Source organism: Suricata suricatta, chromosome 7 (genome assembly GCF_006229205.1).
Source record: "Suricata suricatta isolate VVHF042 chromosome 7, meerkat_22Aug2017_6uvM2_HiC, whole genome shotgun sequence".
Lineage (NCBI taxonomy): Eukaryota > Metazoa > Chordata > Mammalia > Carnivora > Herpestidae > Suricata > Suricata suricatta.
The window spans coordinates 22,974,058-22,987,712 of NC_043706.1; the positions used below are offsets into that span (position 1 = coordinate 22,974,058).

The following is a 13,655-nucleotide window of genomic DNA, read 5'->3' on the forward strand; positions in this document are numbered from 1 at the left end:
CTGAGAGATCTAGGAGGAAGGGAGGAACCCAAGCAAAATCTCCTTTCCTTCCTATGGATGAACTCCAGGTATGCTTTCTTCTCTGTCTGTTTATTGAAATTGTATATGGGTGGGGCGCCTGGGCGGCTCAGTCGGTTAAGTGTCCAACTTCGGCTCAGGTCATGATCTCACGGTTCGTGGGTTCGAGCCCCGCATCAGGCTCTGTGCTGACAGCTAGCTCAGAGCCTGGAGCCTGTCTTCCGATTCTGTGTCTCCTTCTCTCTCTGACCATCCCCTGCTCACGCTGTCTCTTTCTTTCTCAAAAATAAATGAAACATTAGAAAAAAAAAACTTTTAAAAAAAGATAAGAAAGAAGTGGGAAAGCAGATGTCACAAATCACAAAGGAGGAGGAGGAGGAAGAGAAGGAGAAGAAGAAGGAGAAGAAAACTGTATATGGATTAGAACAATGGATCTGGGCCACACTGTCCTGGATTCAAAACCAAGCTCAGGCTCTTAACTGGGCACATTACTCAACCTCTCTGAGACTCAGTTCCTTTAGCTATAAAATGGGAGTGATATGTCTCTCACAGTCACGTTGGAGTCTGTAAGGGGGCCCAGTGGGCACCCCTCTTCCCAGCCCAAGTTTTGTGCCACTTACGAAATAAGAAAAAAGAAGCTGGTGGAAACAGAATGGCGTCTTTATTGTTGGTGCAGGCCACAATGAACAACCCTGCTCAGTGTGTGAGTCAAAGCAGGTTAAATGAGTCCATACTCCCAAGAAGACCCTTCACAGCGGGGAAGCGTGAGTCTGCTGAGTGTACGTGCCACCCAGGTTGCGGCCTCCCCCTGCTGTGGGAGGAGACTCACCCTCAGAAGCTGGGACAGGAGCTCAAAATGTGGACCAATGGCTGCAGCCCACCCGGCAGGTCACTGTGGGCAGCCGTGAGGAGCGAGGCAAGAGCCCGTCAGTGAGGGAGAAGCCCCTTTCGACGGCCAGGAGTGGAGAAATGGTGTTTCCCCACCTCTGCCCCCGGCCGGTAGTTGTCAGGAGTGAGTGAAATAATCCTGGCAAGTGGCATCTCATCCCATGGGTATCTAACCAAATCAAAACCAGCCATTATCTTCAGCAAGAAGAGACATAATTGACAAGCTAGGACTCCACTGACAAGATCTGCCCACAGCTGTTTGTGACGGGTGCATGTGTTGGGGAGATGCCGGGCAGGGTGTGTGCATCTGGGACTCTCTCGCGTTCTGCCCACCCTGCTTCAGGCAGGCTGTGAAGATCTCCCTGTGCTGGCCAGGACTTCAATGTGCATAGTTTCCAGGCGTTTCTGCAGCCAGGACTTCAATGTGCATAGTTTCCAGGCGTTTCTGCTACAAGCAATGCGGCCATCAACTGTCTTGTACGCACTCTCAGTGCCCGTGTGTATACGTTTTGGGACATCTGTGGAATTTCTGGTCAGGGAGGTATGTGTGTGTTCAGCTCTAGCAGATACTGCCAAACACGTTTACAATGTGACACTCGCATTTCTGGGATGGCTAGACGTATATGCACTTGAGAACAGGGGTGATGGAACGGGGCAAGAAGCAGCTCCCTGTTGTGAGAGGCAGCAGCCTTTGTGCAAAGCCCACCCCGCGCCCCACCTTGAGGAAGGCCGGCCTAAAGGACAGCAGAGGCAGAGACACGGGCCTACCAGCCACCCTGCTACCAGAGTTCTCACAGTGCCAACACTGCAGATTCTGAGGGTCAGTTGTTTTGTAGAAGAAAGGTCGATGGGAGAGTGAGTACACAGGTGTGCCTGTCCACGTAATGGCCCACGTGTCCCGAACCCAAGCTTCCTGCAAGCGGGACCCCCTGTGTGTCTTCATCCCCATGTACCCCGATGCCATGGCTGTGCCCCCACCTGGGAAGGGCTCCACCGACTGGTGCTGAAATAATGAATAGATATCTGATGAGCTGACTGAGGGCATGGCGGCCACCACAGGGGGTGTAAAAAGAATTAGGCATGGGGCACCTGGCTGGCTCAGTGGGTAGAGCATGCTACTCTTTTTTATAGATTTTTTTTTCAGGTTTTCATTTATTATTTTGAGAGAGAGAGAGAGAGAGACAGGGGAGAACAGGGGAAAGGGCAAGAATCCCAAGCAGGCTCCGTACTGTCAGCACAGAGCCTGATGCAGGGCTTAAACTCACAAACCATGAGATCATGACCTGAACTGAAGTCGGAAGCTTAACCGGCTGAGCCACCCAGGCGCCCCAGAGCATGTGATTCTTGATCTCAGGGTTGTGTGTTCAAGCCCCACGTTGAGCGTGGGGTCTACTTTAAAAAAAGAATGAAAGAATAAAAATAATTAGACACAGTCTTCCACTTGTGAAATCCGCAACACCCTTAAAAGAGAACAAAGAGTTAAAAGTCAATTCCCGGAGGACTGTGTGATAGACAGAAGGCAAATCTGTCCCAGTAGGAACCCAGTAGGTGCAGCTTGGAGGAATCAGGAGAGGGCAGTCACAAAATCAAAACAGGTCCCAAAGAATGGGTTTTCAACAATATCAAACAGTAGTCAATGAACAGGAAGCCCCTCAAAAGTAGCCTCTTAAGTAAGGGGAGGCCATCTTTGAAGAAGGTATTGCAAGGAATTCAGAAGACAGAAGTCAGATGAACATGTGTACATTGTATACATTCTAACAACATGTATACACAACATGCATCCCACTATGTGAACAACAGGAAACAAACAGCTTGTTTTCTGCCCAGATAACACGAACAGTTTGGTTAGTGCATCGGTGGCCACCGAAACTTGTTGGAAGTTTCATTTATCCTTCCTACACTCAGATGAAGATAGACATTTCTTCTCAAAATGAAATCAGTAGAAACCACCTGGCAGAGACCAGAAGGAAAGGAGAAGATGTTGAGAACCAACTGTCTGCGTAATACTTTATAAATAACTTCCCTTTGTGCTCACAACAATCTAATCAGGCGGGAAGGACTGCCCCCGTTTTGCAAATGTGAGAACTCACACTCAAGGTTGAGAGACCTGTCTGAAAGCACACAGGGCTGAGCTGGGGTCAAGGGCAGGCTGGCTTACCTGGAGCCTGTGCGTCTTCCCCACATCACGCCTCCAATCCTGGCAACTAAGTGTGTTTCACCAGCAGAGCCCCTGACAGCTCTTTATACGTTTCTCAATGGTAGGGACTTTTTCTTGGGGTTTAATTTAATTTTGTTGTTATTACTATTTTTTTATTTGGAAATGGCTTAAAACTCACAAGAAATTGCAGAAATAGCACAGAGAACTCTTGTGTCTTTTGCACAGCTTTCCCTGATGATAATATCATGCATAACCATCGTACCGTGCCGAAACCAGGAAGCTGATATTGGAACAAGACTATTATCAGGGTTTTTCACTGAATCCACACTGAGGATTTAGGCCAGACAATTGCTTGTGGCCGAATGCTGTCCTGAGCTTTGTAGGATGTTTGCAGCTCCCCTGGCCATTTGCACCCCCTCCCCAGTTGTGACCACCAAAAATGTTTCCAGACTGAGTAATAGCTTTTAAAGTAACACATTGCTGGGGTGGCTGGGTGGCTCAGCCGGTTTGGCGTCAGACTCTTGATTTTGGCTCAAGTCATGAGATTAAGTCCCGTGTCGGGTCAGGCACTGAGCGTGGTGCCTGCTTGAGAGTCTCTCTCTCTTTCTCTAAAAAATAAAAAGGTAAAGTACCAAATTGCTTAACATTCTTTATTCAAAATACGACTCAGGGTTCAGCATCTCTTAGATGTAACACATGTAGAAAAATAACCATAATAAACAAAGTTCTTTTTTTTTAAATCCTCAGGATTTAAAAGCTATTTTCAAACCACAAAAACATAACTATCCTTTAAAAAACCGAGGAAGAAATATGAAGGCTGCATTTTGACTGTAGTAGGTCTCTGTTTAAATAAACACTAACAAACATCACATTCACAGAAATCTGTTACTCATCCGAACAGTCCTGGGCACATTTCTCAAGCAGATCTTAAAACACAGATTGATGAGGTGATTTTCTCTCACATTATTAGAGAGAGCTGTTCAAACATTCTCATGTGATCGCATAAAAATCTACCGTCTGAAACAGTGACCAAGTCTTGCTGCTGCTGCTGCTGATAAAGGAGCGGTTGGGCCCATCTTGTTTCCGCTGAGGAGGGCAGACACCGTGCCCACGAAGGTTGATGGTCATTTCTGCTTCAGCTCTGAGAACCGCCCCCTTCTCTCAGGGCTGAGAATCTCGGCAACTTCCTTGGGCAAGTCAGAGCCTCCACGGGTAGTATCCCTAGAAAGCTCAGGGATTCGGGACACATGCCGGGTAAGCCACGCTGCACTTTAGACTCTGGAAAGTGGCTTGGGTGTGCCGATGATATCACAGAGGCAGTCAGCCTTAACAACACCGCTCCGGTTGACACTTGGAAACCAGATTCCATCTTCATTCACAGAGGGAGCCCTTGCATACGAAGCTGGGTCTCCCTGCCCCAATCCCAAACCCGTGCCATCACATAATGGATCATTTATCACAGGCCATTGCCTCTTAGGCTTATGCCTACAGAGGGTGTTGCTGAATCATTCTAGAAACCTTGGCTATAACATATTATTTATCTGGAGAGTGAAGACTCCATTTGTAAGATCTTCTGAACCAACTGGATGTGGCAGAGACTACACTGAAGGCTCAGAAAGCTGTGCCTTAGAACGTACACGGGCCATCAGCACACTTCTGCTCAGGCCAGAGCCTGCGGGGGCTGGGGCCAGACAAGCCATGGCCCAGGCCTGGGGCCCAAAACAGGAGTTTCACGCCCCCCTCCACCTGCTCATGGCTCTAGACAGTGATAGGTCATACAGGGGCAGCCCTTAGCCCTTAGCCTCAGAGCTCAATGCCTTTACAACCTTTTTTAAAACAGTTTATAAATAATTTTTGAGAGAGAGCATGTGCAAGCAGGGGAGGGGCAGAGAAGGGGGAAGAAGATCCGAAGCAGGCTCCATGCTGACAGCTGCAAGTCTGTTTTGGGGCTTGAACTCACGAATCTCCAGATCATGACCTGAGCTGAAGTTGGATACTCAACCGAAAGAACCACCCAGGCGCTCCCTTTACAACCCATTTTGAAGGTGTTTCCTCTGCCAGAAAAACTAGCCTTTCAGAGCATTTACTTTTAATGACTTTATGGTGAATAGCAAAGTCCAAAATAATACAGCATCTAGAAATAGAAGCATGCCAGAGTCCAGCTCCAGCAGGTCCAGGGCTCCCTGAAGGATGGACGGTGTCGGCGAAAGGGAGTGAGAGAGCCGCAGCTTCTTTCTGCTCACCAGGCAGGCGACCCTGCTGGCCAGCATCTCTGCACTTGAGTCAGGCATCTCTGCACTGATCGGAGAGTCAGCCTTATTTATGGGAAAAATGTATGGGGTACAAACCAGGCAATTGCCTTAGACAATAATTTCTGATGACAAATTCTTTGGTATGTAAAAATTTCCCAGAACATATATTGGTAGAAGACTCATGCATAACCTTTATCAATAGTGATTGATGTAGGTGACTAGATGCTTACCACTTGAGGAAAAAAGGGATCTTTAGCATTCAAATACAAAGCAATGTTTTTTAGCATAGCAAAGGCAAAAGTTAGTTCTTTTGTGAGCAGGGGTCAATAGTCTGTTTTTCGAGGGGGAAGAAAAACAGATTATCTCAGGAAATGTAACATTTGCTCCTATAATCACAAAAGAAAAAACTCCTATAACAAGTTTTTTCATGAGGTAGAATTCACTGATTTTTAGCATAAGAAGGCAAGTCACTCCTGATATCAGTTAGTCAGGCGCCTTGGGGGTCGGTGCTCAAGCAGAAATTGAGTGGGGCTGAGTGGGTGCAGACGCCGGTTGCCATCTGACAGTGGGAGGCCTTGCAAACCCGCCTTACTTCAGAGATGGCTCCCCACAGAAGCACCCTCTAGTTCAGATTTGGGGAAATGGGGAATGAAGGGGTTACTAAGTTACTTTCTTTTATTTGCAAAAGAACATGTTATGCATTTCATTGTTAAACATTTGTTTGCAATTTATTTCCACAATTATCCATTTAATATCAACTTATCGATATGCCAACGACCTTCAAACTCAATTCAATGTATAGACTTATGATCTTAAAACAATGGACCTCGCTAATCTTGGTGTCTGCACTTAATTGTGGTATGGGTGACGCAATGGCTGTGGGGTCTTCTGACTAAATGACATAATATCAAAAGCAACAGGCCTGAAATCTGGGCAAAAAAACACAATTGCCCCTTAACCAGAGGCTCCTTAACCTGACAGGAATATGCAAATGGATTATTTAAAGGAGTTCTGAACATTGAACGCCACCAAATGCAAATACAAAGCCTATCCAAAACTCACATTTCTTTTTAAATAATATAAAATTAGAAAAAAAAAACCCTCACTCTCTCCAAGAAATCGTAACCTCTTTCACTACACCAGAGCGCCTCCTAAAAGGAAGGGTGTTTTACGCAAAGACATCAAGGGAGAAGCTGCAACAATACGCCCTCTAGAAAGCACTGCAAGGTGGCCCCGCTAAAGGCTATTCGTTTCCATGACCGTCAACTTCTCATCTGGAGTGGATGCTTCCTCAACGTAACACGTATGAAGCTATTTGCAAAAAAGCCATCTGCACGATGTACTCATGAATTTTTCAACTTGGAGATTAAATGTTTCAGGCTTAGTTCACAAAAATCTACCTGCTTTCCATCTTTCAGATGGAAAATTCAGATTTTCAGACAGAATTTCCCATTTCAGCATGCATTAGGATGCTGTTGACTCTCCTTGGGAAATGACCTCAGGTAACAAGTTTCAAAGGACCTGAGCGCTGCCAGCTATACGAACAGGATGATGAGTAAATACAATCATGGAGAAATCAGACTGGTCTAATTGCTCTAAATGTAAGTTAGTCTGAAATCTCTTTGCTTTGCCAGAGATGTTTGTAGATCCGCATATTTCCCGGTTGTACTGGCTCTGAACTCATGACTTAATTAGGCTTATACTCTCCTACTAGACTCACTTGCACATCTCACCAGTGCATCTTAAACGTAAGCCCTTGATCTTCGCCATCTCAAAAATCGATATGCAGCTGAAATGTGACTCTGTTCTCTCCTTGCCAAAATTAGTCCACTCAGAGACGGCCAAGGTCAAAGAACTAGACTCCACAAAATGCAAATACAACGCCTACCCAAAAGTTTCAAAAAAGTTTAAATCGTAATGAGCCTAAAATTAAAGTATTTAGCACTCCAACAACCAGTCCTTGGAGGATTAAAGGACCATTTCGAGCTGCCTTCCTGTAGTTTCCCGGATCTGCTCTGCTCAGGGAGTCCAGAGAGGAACCTGAAAACACAGCGGTGTCCATTATGGAGTCGGGAAAAGAGAGCTGGGTCAGCCTCTCCCAGCCGAGCTGGGGCGTGCACCTGCTGACCTGCAGGATGGGCCAGGACTGCTCAGGAGAAGGAAGGCAGGGGTCACCGGGCTGAGCCCAGGCCGTCAGGTTCCACCCTGCTCCAAGCCCTGTGCCCGTGTGGCTACCTCGAGCAGATCCCCGATCTCTGGAAGACCGTCCGGGCCCTGGCATCGTGGGATTGGCTGCACGAAGCAGTCCGCAAACAGCTCACTGTTTGTCAGGGTTTGCTTCTTAAGTTGCCACACGTCATGGTGCTGTTTTTAACCCACAAGCTCCACTGCTTGAATCAAAAATACACATTCGATTCAGTTCCATGATGCCACAAAAGAGGAAAGCATCCCATTTCCTCTCAAAGGCTGTTCCTTGCAGTCCTGACAAAGCACCTGTGACACAGATCACAATACTCCAAGTGGCTTCAAGCCACATGCTCTAAAGAAACACGACTGAGTCAGGAAATGAAAAAAATATACTCAAATATGCGCACCTGCTGTGCTAGAAAGCAGCAAGATGGGGAACTCACGAAACAATGTAGAGTCCAATGCTACAACTCCAAAAATGAAATGAGCAGAAGGCTCTGCTTTGCTGCGAGCAAGCAAACCTGTGAACAGGCTCACGAACCACAGCGTCACCAGGGAGGCCCTCAGCTCAGGTCCGGGCAGAAGGAAGAGCGCGACAGGTGAGGTGGAAAGCCCACTGAGCGCTCCACAGGACAGAGGCCCCTGGCCCTGCAGCTAAGCTTTGTGGATGACAGCTGCCCCACCCCCACATGCCACAGGAAGGCTATGGCCCTGCTGCCCAGGAACAGAGGCACGTCAGCGTCTCCCAGGGCTTGCTGGGTTTCCAGAATTCTGATCCAGTTTGTCCCTGGAGCAGGACCCTTGCCTCCCTGATGGAAGTCTTGGAACGTCCTGGTCACCCTGTTCCATCAACCTGGGAAACTGTTCCTTGCAGACTGCCACATTTCCCAGCCACTGCTTCTGAGACTTCAGATAAAGACACACACTTCACTCAACATTCCCTGACCCAGTGATCCATGGACCCGCTTGCCCATAAAGACGAAGCTGGAATCTCCCTGATAATGTTCAGCACTATTAAGTGAGCTGAGCAGAACTGAGGGGGTTTTGTTGTTGTTTACGTTTATTTATTTTTGAGAGACAGAGAGGAACGGAGCACAAGTTGGGGAGGGCCAGAGAGGGAGAGAATCTGAAGCAGGCTCCAGGCTCTGAGCTGTCACCACAGAGCCCTACGCGGGGCTCGAACTCACAAACTCTGAGAGCATGATCTGAGCCAAAGTCGGATGCTTGACCAACTGAGCCGCCCAGGTGCCCCAGCAGAACTGAGTCTTAATCACTAGAGCTGGGCAAAATATTTCAGCTCTTACATTTCAGCGTTTCAACTAGAATGACACCCTCCCCCCCTTCCCTCACCCCGCCCCGACCCTTACTCAAGTTGAGGTAAATATTCCTGCAAAACAACCCCCGACAACTGAGTTGTTGGAATTTTGCTTTGGGTTTTCATTCCATTCTAGAAATATACTCTTAAATACTTCCTTAGTCTGGCCAGTATTGCCCCTTCCTTTGAAACTACCTCTTCAAAAACAAAACCTATTTAACTCCCTTATGTTTCTTTACAAAATGTTCGTTATCAGTCTACAGTGAAAAGTTTGCACTTTATAAAATTGACATTTAGAAAATTGCTTAATACCCTGAAAGGCCATAACCATGTGCAGAAAGACTGGGCTGTTTCAAATCTTTTACAAAATTCTGAACCTTACAAAAGCTATTCTCCAAGGTTTGTGAGACAGCAAAGCTAGAGTTCCTTACCTAAAAGCCAGGTTTGACTTTCACTATATTATGAAATAAGTACTTTTAAGATTAATCACTTGAATTCCAAAATGTACTTTTAAGAGTTAAGAATTCTTTTTAAATAGAAAATTTGCTCTTCATACCTCTTTAGAATCCATTTCTCATTTTATTCCAGATTTGGAGGGTCACCCTTTTGGAGAATACCAGACAAGAAGATCCCTATTTTGATCATAATATTGGGCTCCTAATTTCATCTTTGTTTAATTTTAAAGAATCCCAAACAATCCAAAAATAATGTAGAATTATCATATGAACTGGCATTTCAAACTGTGCTACAGGCCATACACACTAGCAATACTTTTCAACTAAAATGTATTCATAAACACATTAGAAAAATACAAAATATATTTAAGTATTCTTATGCAATAATACACTTCTAAGAAAGAAATAGCACACAGAACTCAATGTGGGACATTGCATAAAAAAGCTTGATTATTTTTGTGTCTAGTAACAGAAAAATGATGTAATTCTGAAAATTGCTCACTTTATGACTTTAGTTTTTTATAAGTATGTGAATTAAATATTCATCGTTTCATAGATGTGGCTATTTTTTAGTCTGCTTTACTCCAAGTGTAAATTATACTTAACTTTTGATGGCTTTCCACTAATAATGATTTGAAAATTTTTCCCATGATCAATTATCTTTGGCAAGCACGCTGTAGTCAAAAGGGATGTCTCCAAAGAAGAGATTAAACTAAATATTTCTAGACTTAAGACATCTCATTGTGAGGCATGGAAGTATCTGGCAGTTTCTGTAGCTTGATGTCAATTCAGATCGATGTTCTGTTTCAGTCGTACTGATTTATTATTATTTCTTAGCTGAAAGAGAACAGGTAGATTCTCCTCCCCTGTACAGCAATAATTGTACATTTGGTGTCTTAGCGTTTATTCTAACCAAGATTACTGAAAATAATTAATGTTAAGTTTTACCTCACAGGTTTTCAAGTGGCAAACCTTACTAAACATTTAGCTGCTTTATTAAATGTAACCCTCAGCATCTACTGTTAAAAAACACTACTTCTCTATAGCCAGAGTTGGCAAACTTTGTATAAAAGACGATAAATATTTTACCTTGTGTCATGTGGTATTTGTTGTATCTACTCAACTTTGCTCTGGTAGCAGGAAAGCAGTCAGAGATTATATACAAAAAAATGTGCATGGCTGTATTCCAATAAAACTTTATTGATGGGCACAGAAATTTGTATTTCATATAATGCTCATGTGTCACAAAACAGTATTCTTTGAGTTTTTCCAACTGTTTAAAAATGTAAAAAGCATCCTCAGCTCTCAGGCCCTACAAGGACGGGCTTCGGGCTGAGCACGCCCACGGGCTGTGGTATGCCCACGCTGCTTTCTATACAGCAACCGTAGAAACCATCTTTCCTTAAAGATTAGCATCACAAAATGAATCGACTGTACTTGTCATGTGCTGGAAAATGTGAAAACAAAAGACACTAATTACCAAGGGATAACCAAGGGGTGGTTAAAAATCAGGTCCTCACCCACCATGCTTACCTGCCCTGCTCATGCACAGCCACTCTATCCTGGCATCCGCAGCCATCAGCAGCCAAGTGACAAGGGCCAGTGTGCACAGTACCCATCTGGTACTGACCAGCATGTACTTGCTGGGCATGCTTCACCACCTATCAATCAGGTCATCACGACCCATGGTGGCTCCAACTAAAGACAGAAAGACACCTGTCCATCCCCACCCACCCCATTACCCGACCACTGGGAAGTCCAGCTTCTTTGGCTGCTAAAGGCCCAGAGAAGTCTAGCAGCTATTATGCAGCTCTGCCCACAGCCAGTGGCTGCAGCTCCCCCAGGTCCACAGGACTACTGTAGTGTTTCAATTCGCCCACCACCTCATTTTGGCAGGGGACAGAATCCTTCTACAAAACGTTCTAAAGAACATTTTTGCCCAGAATGGGAAATCTGGGCCTTTCCACATCAGAGAGGAAGAACTGGGGAAAGGAAACTTGAAAATACTGTTGTTTATCTATATGAGGAAGATCACCTGACTGTCAAGACCTCCCAAACTCCCCAGGAGCTGAAATATAAAGTACAGCGTAAAAGTGTGTGCAAGGCCCTTTACTTTTTCAAAGGGCATGTGTACACAAAGGCCCAAGTAGGTAACGTCCAGTCTGTGCAAACATCTCCCAGATCGCAGCTAAAAGAAATGGACAGCCCAGCCAAGGCCCCACCGCTTTTCTCAGAGAAACAGGCCCCTGTGCAAAGGCTCCTGGTCACGCCCACGGTCCAGCGCGTTCCCCCGACGTGATGTGGCGGGATGCCTGTCCTTTGGCTGGGGCGCAGGCATCTCCAGCAAGCAGCAACGGCTACAACACTTTGTCTACAGTTTTAAACAAATCCCAAGGTCTAACTCCTGGGCGCAAGGGTCAGAAGGCTTTTTCTTGTAAGAAGCTAAAGCTCAGAGTCTTGAAAACTTCTTCCCATTCTGACGCAGGGCAAAAATTCCAGAAGCAGCGGAGGAAGGCCTACGGCAGGAGGAAACGGACGAGGAGTTTCAGTGCTTTGCCGGGGCTCCCGAGGCTCGCTCGCCGGATCGGTCCTGCTGAGAGTTTACCGTTGAACGGCTCCCTCCTTTCCTTCCCGGGGAATGGTGCTCAGCAAAACGTCCCCGCAGGTCACCCGGTGGCTCTGGGGCGGCGCGTGGCCTAGGGCCCGGCCTTGGCCTCAGAGCGCGTCGGAGGGGCGCACGTAGCGCAGCGTGTAGTTGGCCCCCGAGTTATTGTCCCAGTACTCTCCCTGGGCGCAGCGGTAGCACACGGCGAAGTGGACCGCGGCGCCCGGCGAGTCCGCGGCTTCCCCCCCCTCGGGCTGCAGGCCGGGGGGCAGGCACAGCGAGAAGTGGAAGCGCTCGGCGCCCGGCTCCTCCTCGGCGTCCCCGGGCCCCCCCGACGGCGCCGAGGGCGGGAGTGGCTCCGCCTGCGGCTCGGGCTGCAGCTCGGCCGTCACGTCCAGGAAGGAGCGCCACTCGGTGAAGGTGTAGCGCACCGCCACGGCTCTCGGCCCGGGACAGCCCAGCACCCGGCCGGAGCCCGTCACCTCCGTGCCCGAGGGTGCCGAGCACTGCACGCGCTCCAAGCACACGCGCTGCCGACGCAGTCGCTCGGCGGCGGCGCTCGGCCCGGGAAGCTCGAAAAGAGGCCGAAGCCGGGGAGGCGGCGCAGAGAGGGGCGCGGTCGCGGCCGCCGCGGCCAGGAGGCCGGGAAGCTGCTCCAGGTCCTGGGCGCGCATGGGGAAGCTGCGGAGGCGAGAGAGCACGGAGGGCGGCACGTGCGGCTCCTCCGCCTCGCTGAAGTGCTTCACGCTGGCCAGGCTCAGCCCCAGCGCGTCCGCGAACTGCACCCGCTTCTTGCACTTAGCGCAGCAGGGGCCGTCCGGCAGACCCTCGGGCCGCTCGCCGCCCTCCGGGCCGAGCCCCAGGGCAAGCTGCTGGCGCTGGCGCAGCAGCTGGGCCGCCTGCAAGATCGGGTCCGCGGGCAGGGAGAAGGAACGCGGGAGACGGCGGCGGCACTCCAACAGTTCCTCCGGCTCTTGGGGGACGGCCTCTTCCTCCGCGGACAAGGGCTCAGCGTCGGGGCTAAGGGCCTCCGACGCGCCGCCGCCGTCGCCCCCCGAAGCGGGCAGCTCCTCGGCTGGCGGGGGCTCTCCAAAGAGCGCAGGTCCCTGCTTCTCCAAACTTAGCGCCCCCTGGGGCTCCATGACGCCGTCTGGCCCCGGGACTGGGCCGGATAGCTTCTCCCCGGCTCAGAACTCCCCTGGAGACTTCACACCTTGGGTCCTTGCAAGAGCGCGCAGAGCCTGTCCCGGGCTGGAGAGGAGAAGACAGTCCCACTGCGTAGCCCGGGGTTTTAGCTGCGGCTGCCCGGGGCGGAGTGGGAGGAGGATGCGGGCGTGGGGCCGGCTCTGGGGATTGAACCTGCCCCCCGGGGGAGGACCCGGCGCTGGGAGGCGCGGGCCGTGGGAACACCGGGAAGATGAGCGACGCGGGCCGGAGCGAGCGGGCGAGCTTGCCGAAGGCTCCGGCAGAAGGTGGGAGACGGCTCTCTGGAAGTTAGGGGCTCCCTTCCCCCCCACACCCCGGCGGGGCCCGCGTCGGTCCTGCCTCCGAGCTCCTCGGGTGAACTGGCGCTCAGCTTTTGCGGACTCGGGCGCCAACTGCCTTCCTCTGGCGCGTAAAGTTGCCCCAGGTCCGGACTGGGCCGCCCTTCCGCGGGTCGCAAAGCGGTCTCCTCCCGGGTGCAGCAGCGGCCCAGGAAGTCCCGGGGGGCAGGCGTGCGATTAAGGAAGCTAGCCTGCGGGCGAGCGGACCGAGATCGCCGAGCGCCTCCCTCGCT

At 49.3% G+C, this 13,655-nt stretch overlaps 1 protein-coding gene and 1 long non-coding RNA gene across 2 annotated transcripts; both read right to left on the reverse strand.

Annotated features, from left to right (window-relative positions):
* Positions 1-10,443: 10,443 nt before the first annotated feature.
* On the reverse strand, positions 10,444-11,006 carry LOC115296069. The gene is made up of 2 exons (XR_003910714.1): positions 10,807-11,006; positions 10,444-10,720 (listed from the first exon to the last, which is right to left on the reverse strand). It is a non-coding gene; the product is annotated as an uncharacterized LOC115296069 (long non-coding RNA).
* A 7-nt stretch (positions 11,007-11,013) lies between these two features.
* On the reverse strand, positions 11,014-13,574 carry PPP1R3G (protein phosphatase 1 regulatory subunit 3G). The gene has a single exon (XM_029944479.1). The coding sequence runs from the start codon at positions 13,018-13,020 to the stop codon at positions 11,989-11,991; it is 1,032 nt and encodes a 343-aa protein (XP_029800339.1). The 5' UTR covers positions 13,021-13,574; the 3' UTR covers positions 11,014-11,988.
* Positions 13,575-13,655: the final 81 nt, after the last annotated feature.